Raw genomic sequence first — 25,012 nt, 5'->3', positions numbered from 1 at the left:
CAATAGGAATGCAAGGGGCAGAGCAGATGCCTTGGTCCTCTGTCCCAGGCCAGTGATAGACTGAGGGTGCAAACACACCCAGCCAACGGGCCAGGCATGACAGAGCCATCACGGCCGTGTATCCCACTGCTTGCAGACTCTCTGCAGAATCCATGCAAGCTGGATTCTGAAGGCTTGAGACACATGTTACGTTCCCAAGAGCTTCTACCAGGGCTTCCCTAGTGGTCCCGTGGTTAAGATTTTGCCTTCCAATGCAGGGGATCTGGGTTCGATTCTTGGTTGGGGAATTAAGATCCCACATGCTTCACGGCCAAGAAACCAAAACATAAAACAGAAGCAATTTTGTAATAAATTCAATAAAGACTTTAAAATGGCCCACACAAACAGTGTCTACTGGAAGCCTGGGGAGCCTGGGGATTCTCTTTCGATTCCTCAAACGTCACCTAGTAAAGCCTCAGAGATCTACCTTCTTGTAGCCTTCCATCAGCTGCTGCTGCTCCCCCTGCAAAGATGGTTTTAACGTAAATTCCAATGGGGCCATAAATGCTGTCCTTGCCTCCAACAATGCTGAAGCCCAGGCCCTGGGAAAGAAGAGGAGAAGGTCAGACTGAGGCATGTTCCATGCCATTCATTGGGGTTTCCCAGTGGCTCAGTGATAAAGGAACCCACCTGCTAATGCAGGAAATCCACATTCGATCCCTGGGTGGGGAAGATCCCCTGAGAAACGAAATGGCAACCCCCTGCAGTATACTTGCCTGGGAAATCCCATGAACAGAGATGCCTGGTGGGTTATAGTCCATGGGGTCGCAAAGAGTCAGACATGACTAAACAACAACAACAACAACTTCCCAAGGAGGCTTAGCCTGGGTTGCAGGGAGCTCCTCTTGAGACTGTGAGCTCAGGGAGGCAGTGGGTGCATCTTATTTGTCAGGGTTTGGTCTTCGGAGGCAGACGCTCAGGAAATATATGTTGTAGAGTGAAGGCATGAACACTGGCTGGAGGCTGGGCCTCTGGATTCAGCTCACAAGCATGTCAGGGCGTGGTCAGCATCATGGCTCCCAGGAAGATCCCTCCAAGTGATGGCTGCCGGGTATCAGCATCACTGCGGCTGGGCAGTTTCTCCTAGGCTCCTCAGAGAAGTTCATGCATCACCCAGCATCACAGAGGCGGCAGGCCTGAGAGCCACCTTCAGATCCTAAGAGAACCCAGTGAGCAGGGGCCAGACAGGAAAGCAGTGTGGACACAGTGCTGGTGTGAGCTTCTGGTGAAGGTGGTGGGTGTTGCAGGACCAGGAGACCAGTGGTGTCCAGGAGAAGCACAGTGGTAGGAAAATGAGAAAGCGGGTTGGGCTTCTGTTTGGGCTCCCAGCTTCTTCCTGGCTGAAATAATTGCTCTAGACCCAAACTTTCACCTGCCCTAGTGAGGCAGGATGATCCAGTGGACAAGAACAAGAGCCCGGGGTCAGAAGGTCTTCGGTCACTGTCATGGTTCAGTTGCTCACTAACCAAGTGATCTTGGCAAGTCCTGTGAGTCCCAGATTCTCAGCTCCTTGTCTACGTTGTTATTCAGGCATCAGTCGTGTTTGACTCTTTCCGACCCCATGGACTGTAGCCTGCCAGGCTCCTCTGTCCATGGGATTCTCCAGCAAGAATACTGGAGTGGATTGCCATTTCCTTCTCCAGGGGATCTTCCCGACCCAGGGATCAAACTCAGGTCCCCTGTATAGGTAGGTGGATTCTTGATTGCTGAACCACCAGGTAAGCCCTCCTCATCTATTAGCAGAAAATAATAGGGTTTTGTAACAGTTAATGGAAGGATCCCTGCAAATCCCCTGGTGCTGTGCCTGTGTTTTGGCAGCTGCTTTTGTGGTTTGACTTTAGGTTAAAGCGTCTGCCTGCAATGCGGGAGACCCAGGTTCAATCCCTGGATGGGGAAGATCCCCTGGAGAAGGAAATGGCAACCCACTCCAGTATTCTTGCCTAGAGAATCCCATGGAGGGAGGAGCCTGGTAGGCTACAGTCCATGGGGTTGCAAAGAGTCGGACACGACTGAGCTACTTCACTTCTTCTATCTCAAGTGCTGGTGGATCCTTCCAGCTCTGCTTCCTCCTCCTCAACTCAGTTCTGGCCTCACTCCTACTCATGCCTGTTAATGATGAGGTCTTGGGTGTGGAGGTTATGTGAGGGAGACAGTGGGAGGCCTGCCCTATTTCTGAAGCCACCACTCCTGCTCTGCACTCCAGGCTTCCTATGCCAAATACCTTCCTGCTTCCCATCAAGGCTGATTCAACCTGCTCAGTGATGCATACACCCATGGAGTCTACTCACTGACTGTACAGTCTGCGCACACTGAGATAACTGACACCATTTTTAATCATCTTTGCTAGAGGGTTGGTACCCTTTTCCATTCTGCCTTCCTTTTTATATGTATACAACTTTTATTTTTTAGGCCGTGCCATGCACACATAGAATCTTAGTTCCCCAACCAGGAATCGAACCCTCGCTCCTTGCATTGAAAGCACAGACTCTTAACTGCTGGACACCAGGGAAGTCCTTGCCTTCTTTTGAGCACTGCAAAAGACAATCTCAAAAACAATCTCAAAGTTGATGGTATTAAAATGCATCTGCCCAAATGCAAGAGATGATGAAGGACAGGGAAGCCTGGCATGATACAGTCCATGGGGTCACAAAGAGTCGGACACGACTGAGCAACTGAACAACAAAAAATGCAAGAAGGTAAGAGCATTGTGATTTACAAATCAGGAAGAGAAGCTGTTTGGAGAAAATTGGGCACTGGAGAGAGTGACTCCCTTGTGACTAGAGGGACAGTTATCTTAGCTCTTCCCACTGGTTTCTCCTCGTTTCTCTGCTGAGCTCCCAGGAGATAGAAGTGATGAGGGGTGGAGAGGAGGACTTTAGACGTGTGGACCTTCCTCTAGGAAGACCATTTTGGTGAATAGCTTCTCACACCACATGCCAAAATCATGAGGTGGGTAGAAACCTACTCTTCCATTAAGCATCTAGGTCACTTGGGCTGGCCTGAGAACTCTGCAGCAGCAGCCGTGTCCACCTCAGAAGTTCTTCGGTGCCCATGTCATCTCCTTGCTCGGGGCAGCATGGTCTGTGGGGCGTGCCCAGAGCACTGGGGCTGTCCCACCACCTCTACTGCTTTTCTCCTTATCTTTCAGTATTTCTCGACTGTGAGGCTAAAATCAGTCTGCGTATCTGAATTCGGGGAGACACATGGACTGAATGGGTGTTCTCCCCATCAAATCAATACATTAGGGGGAAACTTTCAGAGGTGACTAGGCCATAAATGTGGAGCCCTCATGAAGGGGGCAGGGGCAAGATAGGAGGAGGAGATGAAGAAGCACAACCACTGTATATGAAATATGTCGGCTATAAGGAGACATTGCACAGCACAGGGAACAGAGCCAATATTTTACAGTAATTGTGAACAGAATATAATCTTTAAAAATTGTGAGTCACTATGTTGTATACCTGAAACATATAATATTGTACATCAACTACGTGTGTGCTCAGTCGCTCAGTCGTGTCCGACTCAGCGACCCAAGGACTGTAGCCTGCCTTGGGTTACAGTCCTCTGTCTGTAGGCTCCTCTGTCCATGGGATTCTCCAGGCAAGAATATGGGAGCAGGTTGCCATGCTCTCCTCTAGGGGATCTTCCCGACCCAGGGATCAAACCTGGGTCTCTTGCATTGCAGGCAGCTTCTTTACCAACTTAGCCACTGTAAAATCAGGGAAGAAGTCCTCAACATGCATGGCAACTGCCAGCACCTTCAACTTCGACTCCCAGACTCCGGAGCCATGAGAAATAAACATAAGCTGTTTAAGCTGCCCAGTCTAAGGTATTTTTGTTACAGCACCTGAACTGACGCTGACGATGATTTGAACTGAATCAATTTCAAAATAGGGTAAAACTATTTTCAAAAACAGCAAACCAGGGACAAACTGGGGAACATTCGTCTTCCTATGACCTGCTCTGTGCAGAGCTAGGTTGCCTACCCCTCCCTGAGCCTGCTCGCATGAGAGCATTTGACACCCCTGTTCTAAGCCCGGATCCCCAGCCCCTGTCCCCATCCCCACTGTGACATGACAGCTTCTTGGGAACACGTGTTCATCCAGGAGCCTCCCCTGGCCATGGTCCTTGCTCACCTTGGCCTGGCCCTTCATCAGCACGACGTTGGAGATGACAGATGCCTGGAGGCCCCCTGAGGGCTGCACGAGCTGAGCTGTGCTGAGCGACCGTGTCGGTCTTGACAAGCCCTAGAAAAAGGGTGAGGTGGAGAGAGGATGAGTCCAAGGATGTCGGCTCACTCCCCCAGGAAGGGGGAAAGCCCACAGAGAAAACCCTGATGCCTGCTCTTCTGAGTGTCTGCCGCATGGGGGCTGCAGTGAGGTGAATGCAGGGCGGATGGTTGGGAGTCCAGTGCAAGGGTCTGTTTTGGTGGCCCCAGGAGACATCTTTGCTGAGCCCAGGCTCCTTTTCGACCAGCAGCCAGATGCTCACTAAGATTTGTTACAGGAGTGAGTCCCGAGTCACAGATCACACATCACAGACCACAGACAGTGAGTCCTATACTCAGAGTCCCCAGCAGAGGCTGGGAGGTCAATGGCCAAGAATGTCCTCAACAGAATCCAAGACACATTTACTGAGACCCTCATCTGGGCCAGAAACAGGGTGGTGGGCAGAGGGTCAGGAACCCCAAGATGTGGGACTTCCCTCGTAATCTGGTGGTTAACAATCTGCCTTCTGATGCCAGGGACGCAGGTTAGATTCCTGGTCAGGGAACTAAGATCCCACATGCTTGCAGTGGAGTCGAATAAATAAATAGAACTCTTTTTAAGAATTGTTTTTAAAAATATGAACTCCCATGCCTTCCTTAACTTGCCCCCACTTCCCTCGACGACCGCTTAGGGTCACTGTACAGATGAAATTAAGGGATCCACGTAAAGCCCCACTTCAGGGTCTGCACAGGTGGAGTGTCCTCTGCCCATGAGATCCTAACAACATGGAAGCAGCTGCGGGAAGTGGTCACAGGTGACCATTCCTCATGTGGTTCTCTGCCCCCAAGCCAGCTCCTCACCACTGTAGCCCTGTGGACATCAAACCGCCAGGAAGGCTCTTCAAGCGGTCTTCCCCTCGCTCCCTCTTCTCGGGCCTCCCTGCCCTTCGTTCTTACCACAGCCTTTGCTGCGGGAAAGTCCAGTTGTTGAGAGAGAGACTTCCTGCCGCCGCAGAGGGAATAAGGCTGCCTATCCGCCGAAGCCGCTGACTTCTTGGTTGTTGGAAAATCCGTCTCTCCTGTGCAATAGGGATTGACACCTAACCCAGGAGAGGAAAGAAAGGGAGAAATCATTTGTGCTCTCAGACAGTGAAGCTCAAGATAGAACGTCGTCCTCGCCCACGGCCAGCCCTCACAAGCTGGGGGCCAGAGTGAACTTGAAGCATGGAGCGCCCAGCGCTGGGTACATGATAGGGAGGGCAGAGGAAGAAGTAGGCGGTATTCTGGCTACCTTCGTCCATGCTGTGTGCTCCACGGGGTGAGGGTGGGACTGTCGCTTCCATTTCAACTCAGCTCAACTTAGTGAGGGTTGATGTGGCCTCTCCTACGTGTCAAGTAGGATGCTGGGTCCTCAGGAAACCACAATGATCTGTCAGCTCCAGTCCCTGCTGCCGGGGGTGAGGAGGGGGGCATTTCAAGAGACAGGAGGAAAGCAGAAATGATGCCCCATACAGGCAGGGCCAGAGGAGAGATGGGGCAGAAGCCTGGGTGATCTGCCTCTTACACACACATTTGCACACAGGCACATAAAGAGTCATGTCTGATTCTTTGCGACCCCATGGACTGTAGTCCACCAGGCTCCTCTGTCTGTGGGGTTCTCCAGACAAGAATACTGCAGTGGGTTGCCATGCCCTCCTCCAGGGGATCTTGCCAACCCAGGGATCAAACCGGGGTCTCCTGCATTGGCAGGTGGATTCTTTACCATTGCGGAACCAGGGAAGGCCACACACCCCTAACACAGGCAGGCAAAGAGTCAACTCTTGAGTCCTTGGGGATCTAAGAATATGCATGGCAATCATCTTCTCTTCCTTTAGGGGGAAACTCAGACTTCCTTTTACCCCACTAGGAAATCTACCCTACTGCTTTCAGCTGGAAAATTCTTCAGAGATTATCTGCCATGGCTCCTCGCTGTCTAAGACCAGTGCTTCCCAACTGAAATACAATGCAAGCCATATATGTAATCTGAAATTTTCTAGTAGCCACATTTTTAAAAGTAAAAGAAAAAGAGTTTAATGTTAATAATTTTTTTTTTTTTTTTTTGGTCATGCTTCACAGCTTGAGGGATTCTAGTTCCCTGACCAGGGATCAAACTCGTGTCTCCTGCCGTGGAACTGGAGAGTCTTAACCACTAGACTTCCAGGGAAGTCCCTAATATTTTATTTAGTTCAATATACCTAAACTCTGTCATTTCAACATATAAATAATCTGCAAAGTTATTAATGAGGTATTTTGCATCTTTTCTTTAGTTTTGTGCTTAGTCTTTTAAATGCGCACATTTTTTACCCTTCTGAGCATCTCCATTTGGATAAGCCACATTACAAGTGAGAAGGATGTGGACACTGGCCACCGTACTGGACGTCAGGCACCCAAAGAAGGGCAGGGCTTTCCTAGTACTCAAGTGGCTTTGGTGGGAAATTCCCCAAGATAAAGATGTGAAATTGGTGGTGGTTCAGAGGGAAGAAGGCAGGTTGGCAGAGAGTTTTGGTTTGCATTTATTCTTGGGGTAGGAAAGACTTAAGTTGCCTTATAGGCTGGAGACAGGAAGCCACTACCCAGAGTGGGCTGAGAAAATGGAACACAGTGGGGTTTCATGGAGATGTGATATCCCTAAGGGAGGAGGAGGAAAGGGATGAAGGCCTGAGGGAGAAAGGAGGTGTCGTGGTTCACTGGTGGTCCGAGTGGCTGCGGAAACATTCCCCTGCGAGGGCAGCTGCTCCCAGCATCTCTCCACACTAGGAGGTGGTTCTCCCCAACTCACAGGGACCAACTGCCCCCAGAGGGGCCAGGAGAGAGAGGAAGCTGAGAGCTTCAGAAAACCACACTCCAGAAAGAGGGGACAAAGATTCACGGGGCAGAGTTGGGAAATGGAGCTATAGATGATCCTAAATCTGCCTGGGCATCATGTTTTTTTTTTAATATATACTTTTGTTTATTTATTTATGGCCATGCTGGGTCTTTGTGGCTGTGTAGGCTTTTCTCTAGTTGCAGCAAGCAATGGCTACTCTCTGGCTGTGGTGCATGGACTTCTCATTGCGGTGGCTTCTCTTGTTGCAGAACACAGGCTGTAGGGTGCATGGGCTCAGTAGTTGCGGCTCCCGGGCTCTAGAGCACAGGCTCAGCAGTTGTGGTGCATAGGCTTAGTTGCTCCCAGGTATGTGGGATCTTCCCAGACCAAGGATCAAACCCACATCTCCTGCATTGGCAGGTGGACTGTTAACCAGTGAGCCAACAAGGAAGCCCAGGCAACATATTTATTGAATGTTTTATCATAAGTGGCTCAAATTTCAATGCCCCACCCAGACCTGCTGAATCCACGCCTGTACAGATGGGGTCTGGGGGAGTCTGTGTGCTTATCAGGCTCCCCTGGCGGTGTGTCCAGTGGTCTTTTGGGGAAACTCAAAAGTCCAATCCTTACTTTATCATGAGGAAATGGATCCCAGTTTCCCATTCTCCTGCCCTCAGCAGGGCAAGGGGACTACCGTATGAAGAAGGGCAGCAGTGCATGGCTTGGGTTCAGGGAATATGGACAAGCAAACACGTGGCCAACTTGGATCAGCCTATAGGACAGAAGCACCTAGAGCCACAGGCCGGCACCATGGGAGCAAGACCGGCCACACCAACTCCGTTTCTGTCTTCACTGAGCTAGGCAGAAAAAAAAAAAAAAATGTCAACTCAGGCTTTCTGAGCAGGGGGTTCCTGCTCCCACTGTGAGTTTGGATCAGCAAGGACACAGGCCTGGAGTCAGGACACAACAGTGTCTCCAAAGCACTAACTGGTGGTCTGAGCCCTTTCCTGCCCCTTCTGAAAATTACTGGATGTGTTCCAACATCAAGGAAATACATCAAAATTATCACCTTGGCTGGGGTGGGAGGGAGTTGAAACCAGTTAGCATGTAGCACTGAGTTCACTGAAAATGGGGTTATAAAATCCAAATGCAAAAGCCAAAACAATTTTTGACAGGGAAACTATGTATTTTTTGGTTATATAATAACATGCTTTCGAATTGTGGTGCTGGAGAACACTCTTGAGTCCCTTGGACAGAAGGAGATCAAACCAGTCAATCCTAAAGGGAATCAATCCTGAATATTCATTAGAAGGGCTGATGCTGAAGCTCCAAAATTTGACCACCTGATGCGAAGAACTGACTCATTGGAAAAGACCCTGATGCTGGGAAAGATTGAAGGCAGGAGGAGAAGAGGATGACAGAGGATGAAATCGTTGGATGGCATTACTGACTCAATGGACAAAAGTTTGAGCAAACTCCAAGAGATAGTAAAGGACAGGGAAGCCTGGTGCGCTGCAGTCCAGGGAGTTGCAAAGAGTCAGACATAACTGAACGACTGAACAACAATAATAACATGAGTTTTTATTTAAGTTTACATGGAATTATGAAATGGGGAAATAAATGGGAATGGGTCTACAGACAAATAACCCCATCTCCCATAAGGCTGACAATTTGGAAAAATACAGTCTCAAGTATTATTATTAATAATTGATTAAACCTAATTGATTAAACTTAATCAATGAAGAAGTGGTGATAAAAAACTAAATAAACCTTCCAAATTACTGCAAAAACTAAACACAGAAAACAAATGAAAAGTGACCATACAAATAGAAAGACTCTTTGAAACCCCATGGACCAGAGCCTGCCAGGCTCCTCTGTCCATGGGATTTCCCAGGCAAGAACACTGGAGCGAGTTGTCATGCTCTCCTCCAGAGGATCTTCCCAACCCAGGGATTGAACTCTTATGTCTCTTGCATTGGCAGGCAGATTCTTTACCACTAGCACCACCTGGGAAGCCCTAAAAAGAATATGAATAAAAGCAAATATTAATTATAATACTAAAGTCAATGGCTTAAGCTTCTCTCTTAGAAAGACTGCCAGATTTGCTTTCAAGATCTAAGTGCATATCATTTGCAAGAGATAAACAAAGTAAGCAAAAAGAATGAAATAAAAGGATGGGCAAAAACTACCAATGACTGATGCTGGAATCAGGCACTTAGGAAAAAAAAATCTATCTAGATTTTTGTTTCATATCAAACATCAAAAATAAACTACAAAGAGAGTAAATTTATGGGGAAGGCAAATCATTTAAAAACTAGAATAAAATACTAGGTAGAAATAATTTAATCAATATGGTTCTACACAAAATAATCTTCATATTATATAACTTCTGTGGTTCTCTCGTAAATCTGTAATCAAATATGATCCAAGAAACATGTGCAAGCATATATCTATAATTACCTTGTAAATCTTGATAAATTGGAGGCAATTTAAAGGTGTCATAGTGTAATAATTAAATAAGTGTACATGAGAAGTAATAGCTCTCTACATGTGGAAGAAACTTTTAGGATTAGACAGGAAAAATTTGATGGATTTGATTAGATCAGATGAGAACATCTTCATGTTAAAAAATTAAAAGAGAAAGAATAAACTGAAAAAAGTATGTTCAGCAAATACGGCAGCCAAATATTAATTTAACCAAAACAGTTTTTAGAAATAACTGACAAAATGATGATCATCTGAATAGAAGAACAGGAGCACTCCAAAGAAGAGAAGTAAATAATGAAGGGGTGTTGAACTGCACCTGTGCAGAAAAGCATTCTTTCCACTGAGTTTATAGACCCATGGACCAGTGAGGGTTTGACAGAAGCCAAAAGCACATTGAGCTAGGACTTTGAGAAATTGAATGAAGGGGCCATTTACAAACAGTAGACGGGGCTTAAGAAAACAACAAAGCCCAGTGAGGTACTCTGGAGTTGGCATAAGCTGGAAGCTGGAAGCTTTACCACTGGTGGCTCAGTGGTAAAGAATCTGCCTGCCAAGTTGGAGATGCAGATGGTCTCTAATATTCAGATCTGGCTTGCTTTTAACGTCTTCATGTTTTTCTGCATACTTCACATTTTTCTGACTTTTGAATTAGTGTTATCCTATTTGCAACAACCAAGAATCATGACATCTTTCAGTCTCAACTCCCATCCTGCAACAGGTGAGGTACCAAAAACTCTGGGAGAGACCACGGACTTCCTAAGACCAAGGAATCTGTCAGATGACAGAGCAAGAGTAAAGTCCTTGTCTTCTATCCTCAGTGTCAGCTCTTCTCAACTTGGCACTTGAGATCCACCTAGAAGAGGAGTTGACCAACCCACAGAGAGCTCTATGGACAAGAGCAGAGGTGCTCCAGCTGGCCAGAGCGTGCGCATGCAACGAAGGATGCTCCGGAGAAGCTGTGGACACCATTTTGGAGCAGTCTGGCTGGACAAGCAGAGATCCACCCTCCCCTAAATCTCCCACATCACTGATATTCCCAATGCAGTAAGTTGACTACATACAAATGAGTTCTGTTCTGAGAGTAAAGTCCAATTTGTTCATAAGTCCAACAAAGTTGGCCTAGGTACCCAACTAACACAATTGACTATATATTAATAGTAATGCACTGTAATAGGTTTATAACACTTTTCACACAAATAATACATACATAAAAAACAAACACCCAAAATAAAGAAAACACTTTAAATCTTATAGTGCAGTGCCTTGAAAAGTACAGTAGGCCAGCTACATCGCCACTGCTTTTACACTTGCTTCCAGACATCCTGGGCTTGAAATAAAGATACTACTGTCCTCTATGTAGTCCTATACACTAAAGGACACACAAGCACAACCATTTGTAGAGGATGCACGCACATGACAATATATGCCAGACACGTGAACTAACTTCCAGGATTGGACCTGAGAATACACGTTTGCATCTTTGGAAGTTCACAACTTAAAGGTTAATATGTAGGAGACTTACTGCATTCACCACAATCTAAGCCCTGCTCCTGAGGATGGTTCAACGACACTTACTGGTTGAGTTGCTGCGTGTTCTTTGATGACAGGCTTTGGGAAACAGGAAGTTATTACTTTGTGGGTCCAGTTTTCCGGACTTTTCTCGAGAGGAAGTTGTAGAAGTTTCCTGCAAAACAATTTCCATTTTTTATTCAGAAATTAGAAGAGAAAAAAAAATGAAATCTCAACACTGACCATGGAAATACTTGTCAGATGGTCTGTTTCTTCCTCTATACTACAGGCTCTATGAAGGCAGGAATTTAGAATTGCTACCATCCATTAACTCATTGGAGAAGGCAATGGCACCCCACTCCAGTGCTCTTGCCTGGAAAATCCCACGGACGGAGGAGCCTGGAAGGCTGCAGTCCATGGGGTTGCTAAGAGTTGGACATGACTGAGCGACTTCACTTTCACTTTTCACTTTCATGCATTGGAGAAGGAAATGGCAACCCACTCCAGTGTTCTTGCCAGGAGAATCCCAGGGACAGGGGAGCCTCGTGGGCTGCCGTCTATGGGGTCACACAGAGTCAGACACGACTGATGTGACTTAGCAGCAGCAGCAGCAGCAGCAGCATTAACTCATTGATACTACTAACTCATAGATATATAATTCATTTAATAAAGAATATGAAATGAGTATTTTTATATTATGAAGAATAAAAATTATAATAATGAATAGAAATTGCATAAATTTTGAACTAATGCAATAAATGTTGAATGACAGAGACTTCCCTGGTGGTCCAGTGGTTGAGAATCTACCTTTCACTTCAGGGCACACAGGTTTGATCCCTAGTTGGGGAACTAAGATCCCACATGCTGCAAGGCAACTAAGCCCATGTGCTGCAACTTCTGAGTCCGGGGTTATTTTCTTCACAGCACGTGTTATTCTGTTATTATCTTTCAACTTTTTGTTTGTTTGCTGTTGTTCTTCCATCACTAAAATGCCTTGAACCATCAAGGGAGGTATGATTTAGGGGAGATAACCAAGTAAGTTCCATTGTTCTGGCTCATCATAGGCACTTAGAAACAGTCACTATATGAATGTTATATAAAGAGATTTCTCGATATTGAACCATCCTTGCATTCTCGAGTGTATCACATTTTTCTTATACTGCTGATTTCTGCCTATGAAGATTTCATTTAGGACTTGAAAAATCAATATTCTTAAGTTAAATTTGGGTATTATTCTGTTATTGTTTTTCTACTTTGCCATATTGATCAAATTTTACCTGCTTCTTTTTTATACTAATAATTTGGAAACTCTGTACTGAATCTAGAAGCAGTATTTACTAAACCACACACTTGAACTCGTCTCTCTATCAGGCCAGTGAGAAAAGAGAAAATGAATGACCCTTTCTCAGATAAGATGAGAACTTGAAACAACTTTCACTCACTCCCATCTCCTCACCCTGGTATTTTAGAAACAGAGGATGGGGAACAGAAGACTAGAGGTTGATGATGAGCATAATGGTATTAATTATTTTACTTCTCTTCCCAGAACTATTTTTATATTGTTTTCCTATTGCATAACTTTATTAGCCACAATGATTGTGACTTAGTTCTTGAGTTATGTCGGCTTTATTAGTCACGACCATAATCCTTAGGAGAGAAAGAGAGTGTGTGTATGTTCTCTGAAAAACTGTGCAGATGGAAAGCTCTCTGAATATTTGCATGTCTGAGAATGTCTTTCTGTGGTCATCACACTTGAGTGATTTGCTGAGTATAGGATGAGTATTGGTTAGTCTATCTAGAAACTCTAGTTGGTTCAAATGCTACCTGGGATTTAATGTTTTAGCGTAGAGGTTTACTAGGGGTATCTGCCACCCTTTTCTGACAGGTCTATCTCGTTGGCAGTGCTGATTCATTTCATGTGCCAAGTGCCTGCCGGCTTTCAGCACCTGGTGCACTTCCCAGAGAGGAAGGAGGACCTACTGCTGCTTCTCCCTATGTCCCATGTAACCTATCTTCCCCTCCAGCCCCTGGCACTGGAGAAGGCAGTTCAGTTGGCCTCTGTCACACTCATTCCCCAGGCCTGTCCTTCCTGTGTGGTCAACGGCAGGTTAATGAGCCCTTCCCTCAATCCAATCTCACCTGCACTATGTCAGGCAGAAAGTTCTCATGGCTTCCAGAATATGGTTGGCCCCTTTCCATGGCTTCCTGTTCTGACAGGCATTTCTCCCTATTGGTACTTTTTTTTTTTTTTGATAGAAGTTTCTAAGAGGTGGGAGAGTTAATAAAGTGTACTCAGTAACCATATAACCATCTGGAGCCAGAAGTCTACTCACAACCTTTTTTTCTTATTAAAACTGTATCTAGTTCTGACACAAGAGGATCCTGCAAGAAATTCCACATATCAATTCCTTTTTATTTGTACACATCAATGTCCAAAACCAGAGAACTCTTCTTCCTAGACATTCATTTTCCTTTTTCCAGCAGTAGATGGCACTATATTAACTTGAACAAAATTATCTTCTCTAACAAGGATAGCCCAGGAAATATGTTAAAGGAGAGAGATTATATGAGAGGGGACTTATATATATTTAAAGAGATTATTGGTCTTCCTCAGTGGCTCAGATGGTAGACTCTGCACTTCCAGTCCAGGGGTCCTGGGTTCAATCCTGGTCAGGGAAATAGATGCCACATGCCTCAACTAAGAGTTCTCATGCCACAACTAAACATCTGGCATGTGGCAACTAAGACCCGGTGCAGCCAAATAAATAAATAAGTTTTCCAAAAAGTATATTTATTGTTAAATTTCTTTATTTTAATCCTCTTGACAAAGCTCCGTGTTCAAAACATGATTTAGAAACTACTTGACATAAAAAGCCAATTGATAGCAGAAAAATCATAGAAATGCAGCATTTTTTTTTTGGTCCACATTACCTGCAAATGGCCAATGTCATATCCAGAAGTGTGTGCTAAGTTTCTTCAATTGTGTCCAACTCTCTGCAACCCCATGGACTGTAACCCACCAGGCTCCTTTGTCCGTGGGATTCTCCAGGCAAAATACTGGAGTGGGTTGCCATGCCCTCCATCAGGGAATCTTCCTGACCCAGGGAATGAACCCACGTTTCTTGCGTCTCCTGCCTTGTCTGGCAGGTTCTTTACCACTAGTGCCACTGGGGCAGCCCAACCAGAAGAGGGAATCTTACAAGACTTTGGACCTTTAAAGAAATAGAGCCAGTTAGATCAACTGTCCTGGCTTCAGGAGCAGTAGTCTCACTGTGCACAGACCAGCTGTGGAGCCTCTTCTGTGGGCCAAGGCTTTCTCGGCCAGTCCTTCTCATTCACAACTCCATGTCCTGTGGCCAAAGCTGTCTCAGACATGAGACATGCGGCCTCTGCCACGAAGCCATCATCTGAACACCTAGAGGCTTTGATAAGTTGCCTCTAACCAGGCTGCTGTCAAGCTCTTGGACAGTCATGAAGACTGAGGTGCTTCACTTTGACACCCTCTGCTATGAATCTGCTCTCTGGATGACTGCTACGGGGGAGAATGGAAATGTATTACCGTAAACAGAAGATGAGATCCACATAGCAATTTTCTATCAGACGTGTATATAAGAAGCTACATAGTGGGACTTCCCTGGTGGTCCAGTGGTTAAGACTTCACCTTCCAATGCAGGGGAGGCGGGTTTGATCCCTGGTCGGGGAGCTCAGATCCCACATGCCTCATGGCCAAAAAACAAAAAAGTAAAACACAAACAATGTGGTAACAAATTTAATGAACACTGTAAAAATGGTCCCCATCAAACTTCTAAAATGTGACACAAATGAACCCAACTATGAAACAGAAACAGAATCAGGGACACAAAGAATAGACTGGTGGTTGCCAAGGGCGTGGGGCACAGGAGAGGGTTGGGTTGGGAGTTTGAGATTAGCAGATGGAAACTAGTATATATAGGATGGACAGACAAAAAGATCCTACTATATAGCACAGGGCACTATATTCAATCAGATCAGATCAGATCAGTCGCTCAGTCGTGTCCGACTCTTTGCGACCCCATGAATCGCAGCACGCCAGGCCTCCCTGTCCATCACCAACTCCCGGAGTTCACTCAGACTCACGTCCATCGAGTCAGTGATATATTCAATATCCTGTGATAAACTTTAATGGAAAAGATTATGAAAAAGAATGTGTATCTATCTATCTATATATATAATTGAGTCATTTTGCTGAACAGCAATAATTAACACAACACTGTAATTCAATTATACAAAACCAATACAAGTAAAATTTAAAACAATGGTCCACATTAAAAAATCTTGTCTTGTTGTTCAGTTTCTAAGGTCGTGTCCAACTCTACGACTCCATGTACTGTAGCACACCAGGCTTCCCTGTCCTTCACTGTCTCCTGGAGTTTGTTCCAGTTCATGTCCATTGAGTCAGTGATGCAATCCAACCATCTCATCCTCTTCTCCTCCTGCCTTCAATCTTTCCCAGCATCAGGGTCTTTTCCAATGAACCAACTCTGCATCAAGTGGCCAGAATATTGGAGCTTCAACTTCAGTATCAGTCCTTTCAATGAATATTCAGTGCTGAATCTTAACAAACAAAACATCTATATGGCCCCTAAAAGCTCCAAAATAGAGGCAGTGCACAAGTTCAATGGGAAGGAAAGCATGATAGCCCACTCCAGTATTCTTGCCTGGAGAATCCCATGGACAGAGGAGCCTGGCAGGCTACAGTCCATGGAGTTGCATAGAGCTGGACATGACTAAAGCAACTTAGCACACATGCAGGAGGGCACAAGTTCTATGGACTTTCTATTTCCCGGACATTGACAAGGAACCAGTGCTCATCCAGACTCTGGGGTCATCTCAAGGTATATATTCACTCTTTTTAATTCATAAAACCCTGAGCATAATGTTTCCCCCACCAGAAAAGCACAGTGGGCCTAGAGCAGAAAAAAGGGTCATGAGATGAGCAGCATTAAGCCTCTTATGACCCTGGGCTGGTCAGTTAATTTTTTGGTCTCAGTGTCCTCTTTTGTAGGCTGAAGGGGTGAACTTAACAGCTTCTATAATCACTTTCAGCTCTATATTTTTTAATGCAATGGATGATTATGTTTAAAGAGTCAAATGACCATTGTCCTCTCTGAAGTGATCACATGGCAGAAGGTCACTCATGAGGAGAAAATCTTCCCTTGGTTCTTGGGGGAAGCCTGGCTAGTCTCCAGCAAGGATGTCCTGGGTGGAGTGGTGTCTCATCAAAGGAATCTCTGTAGGAGCCCCTGTGAATGCTTGCATAGTACAGCTCCCCTGTCAGCCCACAGAACAGAACTCTTCTGTTCTTGCTTCCAAGGGGGGGCTGCTCTTGAGGCCAAGGGTTTGTCACTGAGGTCGTAGGCTGGCAAAGTCATTTCCAGACACGTTGCTCCTTGTTCTCATCAGAGGCTGTGACCCAGAGCCACAGTTCTGTGGGCGGCGTGCCCCATCATTACCTGGGTGGTAGTCTCTAGAGGTCTCTGTCCCCTTGGTGCCTGAGTGGAAAACAGGGTAGACTGACCAGGGAGCTCTCCTCAAGTAAGAACCAGTCATGTAACTTGCTAGGACTGAACAGCCAACCTCAAGAAATGGGGGAAAAAACCCCAAAAAACCACGATCCACATTTAGCCAAGGAATAAACCTAGAATGAAGATGCAGAATTCTGCAGCATTTTGTACTACAAGCAACATTATTCTGGAATCTAAACTCCTCCCCAAAAGTTAGAAGGCTCTATTACTCTTTAAGAAGGGTTCATTTTGCATACAGACCCCCAACATTGCTGACACAGCTTGATGCTTCTGGAGTTTGGTGACTGTACTCCCCTTAAATACAAGCCTTCCCATTTTCTTTTTGAACTGAGATGCTATAGCTGTTCTAGTCTAAAGGAGCCACAAAATAGAATTCACTGCCTCCTGGTCAAGGCTTGTCTCCTGTGGTTGTGTTGATCACCCAGCAGTAGACTTGAACTTTAAGCCGTAAAGATAAATAACTGTCCCCAGCAGATTGGTTCTGGGGTGGTCACATCATCATGTGGGATGCTGAGGCCACATGCATCCTGATATGGAGAGGAAGGGTGGAAACCAGAAACCGAGGAGTCTCCAAAAGTCCTCCTTCTCCTGTGGTCCCTCCATGACCACAGCCACCAAGTCCTTATAATTCTACCTTCTCAAATTTCCCCATTCTTGCTGTTTATGTTCTAGTTCATAGTATTTCTTTTAGATTAGACTATTACAATGGCCTACGAGGTCTAGGAAAAGTATTCTTATGAATATTTTTAACACATGGCCTGGTACAGATGGATAGCCACATGTAAATGATTGAAATTGAACCCCTTCCTCACACCATATACAACAATTAACTCAAAATAAATCACAGACCTACAAGTAAGAGCTACAACTATAAAACTCTTAGAAAAAAATATAGGAGTAAATATTCATGAGACTATTTCTCTAGAATCTCGGGCTAGAGAAAGACTTGGTAGATATGATATCAAAAGCACACGTGACAAAAGAAAATATAGATAAATGGACTTCTTTGAAATTAAAAACCTTTGTGCTTTAACAGATACCATCAAGAAAGTGAAAAGACAACCCACGGAATTGAAGAAAATTTTACAGTTGAAGAATTGAAGGACACTTTACAATTGAAGAATATTTTACAATTCATATATATGATAAGAGACTTGCATCAAGAATATATAAAGAGTTTTACAATTCCATTATGGAAAGACAGATAATCCAATTTTTAAATGGACAAAGAATCTGATTTTGTATCTTCTCAAAGAAGATATACAAGATGTCAAGAGACACATGAAAACATAGTGAACATCATTAGCCATCAAGGAAATGCAAATCAAAACCACAATGAAATACCATTTTACACCAACTAGGATGGCTACCATCACACTTGCTTAACATCCACTAATATATGAAGGATTTAGAAAAATTAGAACCCTCGTACATTGCTGGTAGAAATGTAAAATGATGCAGATGCTTCAGAAACAGCTTGGCAGTCCTTCAAAAAGTTAAGTATACAGCTATCAGGTGATACAGCAATTCCAATCTTAGGTATATACTCAAGAGAAAGGAAAATACACATCGACACAAAAACTTGTGCACAAATGTTTAAAGTAGCATCATACATTATAGCCTCAAAGTAGAAAAAACCCAAGCGCTCATAAGCAAATGAAAAGGTGAATAAAATGTGGTATATCTATACAATGGAATATTACTTGGCAATAAAAAGGAATGGGGTACTAATATATTCTGCAAGCATAGATTCCTGAAAACATTAAGTGCAAAAAGTCAGTGACAAAAGACCACATATTATATGATTCCATGTATAGTAAATGTCCAAAATAGGCAAATCTATACAGACAGAAAATAGATTAGCAGAGGGTTATGGATGGATCAGTAGTGTGGTGGGGAGGTGGGAATGAGGAATGACTGCTAATGGGTATTAGGTGGTTTTAGGGGTGATGAAAACATTCTAAAATCAGATAGTGGTGGGACCTCCCTGGTAGTCCAGTGGTTAAGAATCTGCCTTGCAATGCAAGGGACATGGCTCAATCCCTGATCATGGAACTAAGATCCCACACACTGCAGAGCAACTAAGCCTGAACACCACAACTAGAGTCCTCTTGCTTTAACCAAAGATTCCACATGATGCAGTGAAGAGCCTTGGTGCTGCAACAAAGATCCCTTAGTGCTGCAACTAAGACCAGACACAGTCTGATAAATAATAAAATCAGATAGGGTGAAGGTTACACCACTCTGAAAATACACTAAAACCCACTTGACACCCCCACCATGTGTGTGCTCAGTCCTGTCTCACTCTTTGTGACCCCAGACTGTAACCCATCAGGCTTTTCTGTCTGTGGGATTTCCCATGCAAGAATACTGAAGTGGGTTGCCATTTCCTTCTCCAGGGGCTCTTCCCACCCCAGGGATCAAACTTGAGTCTCCTCCGTCTCCTGCATTGGCAGGCAGATTCTTTCCCACTGGATTACCTGGGAAGCAAAAACCACTTAATAGTGTACTTTAAGTAAGTGAAACATATAGTGTGTGAATTATATCTTACCAAAACCATTTAAAAAGGAATATTCACCTATTCATTCATTGATTCACAAGTTCCCTGTCCCCAGTCTGCACTTTGATGCTTCTGCACTCAGCTGACATGATTTTACAAAAATGCAGATGGTACTCATGCAACTTCCTGATTAAACCTATAATGATTCAAGATCAAATTCAAACTCCTTGGCATATCATTGTCGGTCCTTCCTTCTCTAATGCTATCCAAGCTGACTCAAGCCTCCATTGCACCCAGTTATACTTCCTATCAGTGGACCCTCATGTGTCCTGTCCTATCTATGCTGTTACCCATCTTGACTATTCTTCATTCTTCAAGAATCAATATAGAGTAGCGCTTCAAGTTTTGACGTTTTGGCCGCCGGGTCGCGCGACTTGCACTTCCCGGCCGACAGCTGTGGAAGCAGCCGACGCTTGAGGGCCCCTCAGCCGCGCCCGGGCGCTCCACAGCCGCCCAGAGTCGGGCGGCCACGAGGCCCGGAAATAGTTTAAAAAAAAAAAAAAGAATCAATATAGATGTCACTATCTTTGTAGTGATGTTTCCATGCAAAATAGCTGCCCCTGAGACAATAATGGGCTTTCTTTCCCAATAAGAGTCAAGGAAGGCTTAAATGTAGAGAGGCATTGAGATGGTTGTCTACTTTTTTTTTCAATTGGAATATAGTTGATTTACAATATTGTTGTGTTAATTTCTGCTGTATAGTAAAGACAATCAGCCATTCATATACATATATCTCCTCTATGGCACCACAGGGCATTGCATACATGCTATACAGTATGTTCTCATTCAGTTCAGTTCAGTTCAGTCACTCAGTCGTGTCCGACTCTTGCGACCCCATGAATTGCAGCACACCAGGCCTCCCTGTCCATCACCAATGCCCGGAGTTCACTCAAACTCTTGTCCATCAAGTTGGTGATGCCATCCAGCCATCTCATCCTCTGTCATCCCCTTCTCCTCCTGCCCCCAATCCCTCCCAGCATCAGAGTCTTTTCCAATGAGTCAACTCTTCGCATGAGGTGGCCAAAGTACTGGAGTTTCAGCTTTAGCATCATTCCTTCCAAAGACACCCAGGGCTGATCTCCTGTAGAATGGACTGGTTGGATCTCCTTGCAGTCCAAGGGACTCTCAAGAGTCTTCTCCAACACCACAGTTCAAAAGCATCAATTCTTCAGCGCTCAGCTTTCTTCACAGTCCAACTCTCACATCCATACATGACTACTGGAAAAACCATAGCCTTGACTAGACAGACCTTTGGTGGCAATGTAATGTCTTTGCTTTTCAATATGCTATCTAGGTTGGTCATAACTTTTCTTCCAAGAAGTAAGCATCTTTTAATTTCATGGCTGCAATCACCATCTGCAGTGATTTTGGAGCCCCCCAAAATAAAGTCTGACACTGTTTCCACTGTTTCCCCATCTATTTCCCACGAAGTGATGGGACCAGAGGCCATGATCTTCGTTTTCTGAATGTTGAGCTTTAAGCCAATTTTTTCACTCTCCTCTTTCACCTTCATCAAGAGGCTTTTTAGTTCCTCTTCACTTTCTGCCATAAGGGTGGTGTCATCTGCATATCTGAGGTTATTGATATTTCTCCCAGCAATCTTGAATCCAGCTTGTGCGTCTTCCAGCCCAGCGTTTCTCATGATGTACTTAGTTATCTATTTTATACCCAGTAGTGTATATATGTCAGTCTAAGTCTACAAAGTCATCCTGCTAAGACCATACCTTCATTACTCTTCTTCTCAACTATTCTTACATGTTTGTTTTTCCAAACACATCATCAAATTATATTGTGTGGTTAAAAAAATATTGTTCTTACTAATTTTGGGAGAGCAACCCTAAATCTAAAAACAACTCCAGGGAATACCACTTTTCTAAAAAGTGGCTATTTTTCTCCAAAAAACAGAGTCTGTATTTCTAATTGTCTAATAGAAATGCCCCTTAATGAAACTTTTATCATATTACATCACAACGCGATTTTTGGAAAGATGAAATAATATATGCAAAGTACCTGGTTCATTGACCAGCAAGAACCCTGAGAAACCAATTAGTTACAAGAGTGTCAATCTATCTCCCAAATATTTTTCAATTCTATTGTTTCCTTTTAATAGTCTAGAAATGTATTAGAGTAAACAATACAGCAAAATACACAAAGGTGTGTGTACAAAGATCTTTATCACCACATTATTTGTAATAGAAAACATGAGGGGAAATGTTCCATGATGGGAAAGTGATTGGAGATGTTACAGCAGGTTCATCAGTACCATTTTTCTAGATTCCATATATGAGTTAATGTAAGATACCTATTTTTCTCCTTCAAGTGAACATTCCAACTGAACATTTGTGCACTTACTTTATTCTGTATGACAGGCTATAAGTTCATCCACCTCCCCAGAACTGATTCAAATTCATTCTTTTTTATGGCTGAGCAATATTTGATTGCCTGGAGAATCTCACGGACAGAAGAGCCTGGTGGGCTGCAATCCATGGGGTCACAAAGAGTCGGGCATGACTGGGTGACTAACACTTACTTACTTACTAATATTCCATTGCATATATGTACCACATCTTCTTTATCCATTCATCTGTCAATGGACATCTAGGTTGCTTTCAAATGCAGACATGGATGTACAGAATGGATTTGTGGAAACAGTCGGGGAGGGAGAGAGTGGGATGAATGGAGAAAGTAGCATCAACATATATACACTATCATGTGTAGATGGCTAGCTGGTGAGAAGTTGCCATATAACACAGGGAACCCAGTCTGGCACATTGTGATGACTTAGAGGAATAGGATGGTGTGGGGAAAGGGAAAGGAGGCTCAATAGGGAGGGAATATATGTATAATTATGGCTGATACATGTTGTTGTATGGCAGAAACCAACACAATATTGTAAAAATTTTTTTAAATAAAGGTAAATAAAAAGGTGTTATAACAGGAGGTTTCTGTTTCTAGAAGTAGGATGGATTTGTTACTTTGATCCCTCTGCTTACAACAAATAAAATGTTGGATGGAAATGTAAAAGTATCAGTGAAATAGCAAATGAGTAAGAAATTCTAGAAGGCTAAAAAGTAAATAAATGCTGCACCAAAACTTTTGCGAGAAGTAAGCAGATCCCCAAAGCTGGCTGTTGCCCTGAATCATTTTATGAACTGACTGAATGTAAACTGCATCTTCTATAGCTTTATGGGTATTGGGAGCAGACAGGAAGTCCTAGTTCCTTTTCAAGATGAGAAGTTTAATAGGATTCTCCTCTTACATAGAGGAGCCCCAAAGGATTTTAACCTCATTTTAAATGTGAACTGGAAGTAAATCCATCCCACTCTCAGGAACTGCATGAAAATTGTCAGTCTGGAAATGGCCCTAAATGGAAGGGGGGAAAGCCTTTCCGATTTGCTGGGGAATAATAATTACCAGATGGCCCTCACAAGAGTTGGCAACCCTAATTCATACCACATGGATGTTTTTAAAAACCTCTAGATGAGAATTTAGTTTAAAATGGTTCCAGGCTAGTAGTGTCCCAACCACCTGGTGGAAGCAAATTCGAATCTTCTCTGGGGAAAGGAACCAGCTTTGACTTAAGTCACTGAGAGTCCAGCAGAAAAAGAGAGAGGTCTTATGAGATCTCAGAGAAAAAAGTAAAAATAAATTTTTGTTTAACGTAAAACACACATTGGAACAAGGCACCATGAGAGAGAACCAGAAGTAGCAATACACATCAAAATCAGACCTGCAAACACTTCAGATGGTGGAAATATCATGCAAAATTAAAAATAAATATATTTAATATTTTGAAGAAATAAAAGAAGTGACTGAAAGTTTTAAGGAGAGAGAAACTATGAAAATTTCTGAGCAGATCTGAAAAAGAACTAAGATAGTTAAAAATAAAATTAATAATATTAAAAAATAAGTAAAAAGTTTAAACAGTAGGTTGGATGACACTGATGGGAAGATCAAAGAAATGAAATATGGATCAGAAAAAATACTACCCAGATGGCAACAAAAAGAGGTGAAAAATATGAAAAAGAGATCAAGAAATATTAAGACAGAGTGAGAAAGCATAACATCTAATCCAAGTTCCAGAAAGAGGGAATAGAAATCACTTGAACAGACACACTGCATGTGATAATGTCTGAAATTTCCAGTCCTGATGAAAGATATCAACCCACAGATCAATGAAACCCAATGAATCTCAAATAAGATGAACAAAGAGAAATGCATACTTAGTTCCTAGTGAAACTACTGAACATCAAAATATACTAAAGGTTTCTCTGGAGAGAAAAGACAATCTTTGAGCAAGCAACAATTAAAACTCACTTAAAACTCAAAACTCACATTTCAACTGCAATTATCTATGTCCAATGACAGTGAAATAATTAATTCACTGTGTCAAAAGAAAATAGCCATCAACATAAAATTGTACACCAGCTAAAATACCTTTAAAGAATGAGTGAAGTAAAGGTCTTCTCATATAGAAAATCTGAGGAAATTTGCCACCAGGGTATTCTCACTAAAGAAAATCCCCCCCCCCCACAAATGTTTTAGGGGGAAGCAAAGTGATCCCAGATTGAAAGCCTGTAGTACAAAGAATGGTGATAATAGGAAAGAGTAAATATTTGGGTAAATCTAAACAGAAACATGACTTTAAAATAATAATAATACCTGTGGCTTTATAAATTAAAATAGAGCAAATCACCTGAAAACAATATAAGCCAGGAAAGAGTGCTTTTGGAATGAAAATATTCAATGACTTTTGTATTGTTCAGAAAGGGCAATTAGCTAATAAGATGAAATATAAAACATGAAGATCAGAAAAGAGGAAAAAACCACCCTCATTTGTAGACAACACGATTGTCTATGCTGAAAATCCCTAGTCATCTATAAAAATAATTCCCAGAAATATAATGAGTTTAGCACTTCACAGGATACAAAATAAATATACAAAAATAAATAGCATTTCTATCTACTAGCAATGAACATATGGACACCAAAATTAAAATGTGTACCCATTGTAATCACTCAAAAATAAATACTTTAAGTATAAGTGCAACAAAATATGTATAGGACTTGTATGCTGCAAACCTCAAAACACTAATGAAATAAGTCAAAGTGAAAAAGTGAAAGTGAAAGTGTTCGTCACTCAGTCATATCCAACTCTTTGCAATCCCATGGACTGGGGCCCACCAGGCTCCTCTATCCATAGGATTTCCCAGGCAAGAATACAGGAGTGGGTTGCCATTTCCTTCTCCAGGGGATCTTCCCAACTCAGGGATTGAACCCATGACTCCTGCCTCATCTCCTGCATTGTAGGCTGATTCTTTACCACTGAGCTACTCTACTCAAGGCACTGTGATGACCTAAATGGGAAGGAATCCAAAAGAGAATAAATATATGTATATACATAACTGATTCACTTTGCTGTATAGCAGGAAACTAACACAACATTGTAAAGCAACTATACTCCAATAAAATTTTTTTTAAAAAAGTAGAACTGAGATTTCTGGTTCTAAGACACACTAGGGTCAACTCACTTTCCTCCTCGCTTAGAAATACAGCCAAATGCCCTGAAAACTATACAACAGACAATAAAAAGATTCTGAATGCCAGCAAGAAGAAGCTAACTGGCAAGAGACCCCAGGACTTATTGAATGATAATATCATGAATTCTTTGTGCCATCTCATTAAGTTCTATATACCCAGTGGAGAAGAATATTCCAGTATTCTTGCCTGGAGAAACCCATGGACAGAGGAGCCTGGCCGGCTGCAGTCCCTGGGGTCGCAAAGAGGCAGACATGACTGAG

General features: G+C 43.4%; 1 protein-coding gene across 3 annotated transcripts in view; it reads right to left on the bottom strand.

Annotated features, from left to right (window-relative positions):
• Positions 1-25,012, bottom strand: part of IL16 (interleukin 16) — a 112,699-nt gene that overhangs the window by 44,713 nt on the left and 42,974 nt on the right. For all 3 annotated transcript variants that reach the window (XR_825553.1, XM_010843241.1, XM_010843242.1), the window contains exons 3-6: positions 11,154-11,262; positions 5,204-5,346; positions 4,176-4,286; positions 467-581 (exon numbers count right to left, since the gene is read on the bottom strand). Coding sequence is in view for 2 of the 3 variants with exons in the window: in XM_010843241.1 (XP_010841543.1) it covers positions 467-581; positions 4,176-4,286; positions 5,204-5,346; positions 11,154-11,262 (478 nt within the window). In the remaining variant the exon portion in view is untranslated. The remainder of the gene's footprint in view (positions 1-466; positions 582-4,175; positions 4,287-5,203; positions 5,347-11,153; positions 11,263-25,012) is intronic.

Source organism: Bison bison, unplaced genomic scaffold (genome assembly GCF_000754665.1).
Source record: "Bison bison bison isolate TAMUID 2011002044 unplaced genomic scaffold, Bison_UMD1.0 scf7180017864181, whole genome shotgun sequence".
NCBI lineage: Eukaryota > Metazoa > Chordata > Mammalia > Artiodactyla > Bovidae > Bison > Bison bison.
This window is presented reverse-complemented; position numbering and strand designations above follow the sequence as displayed.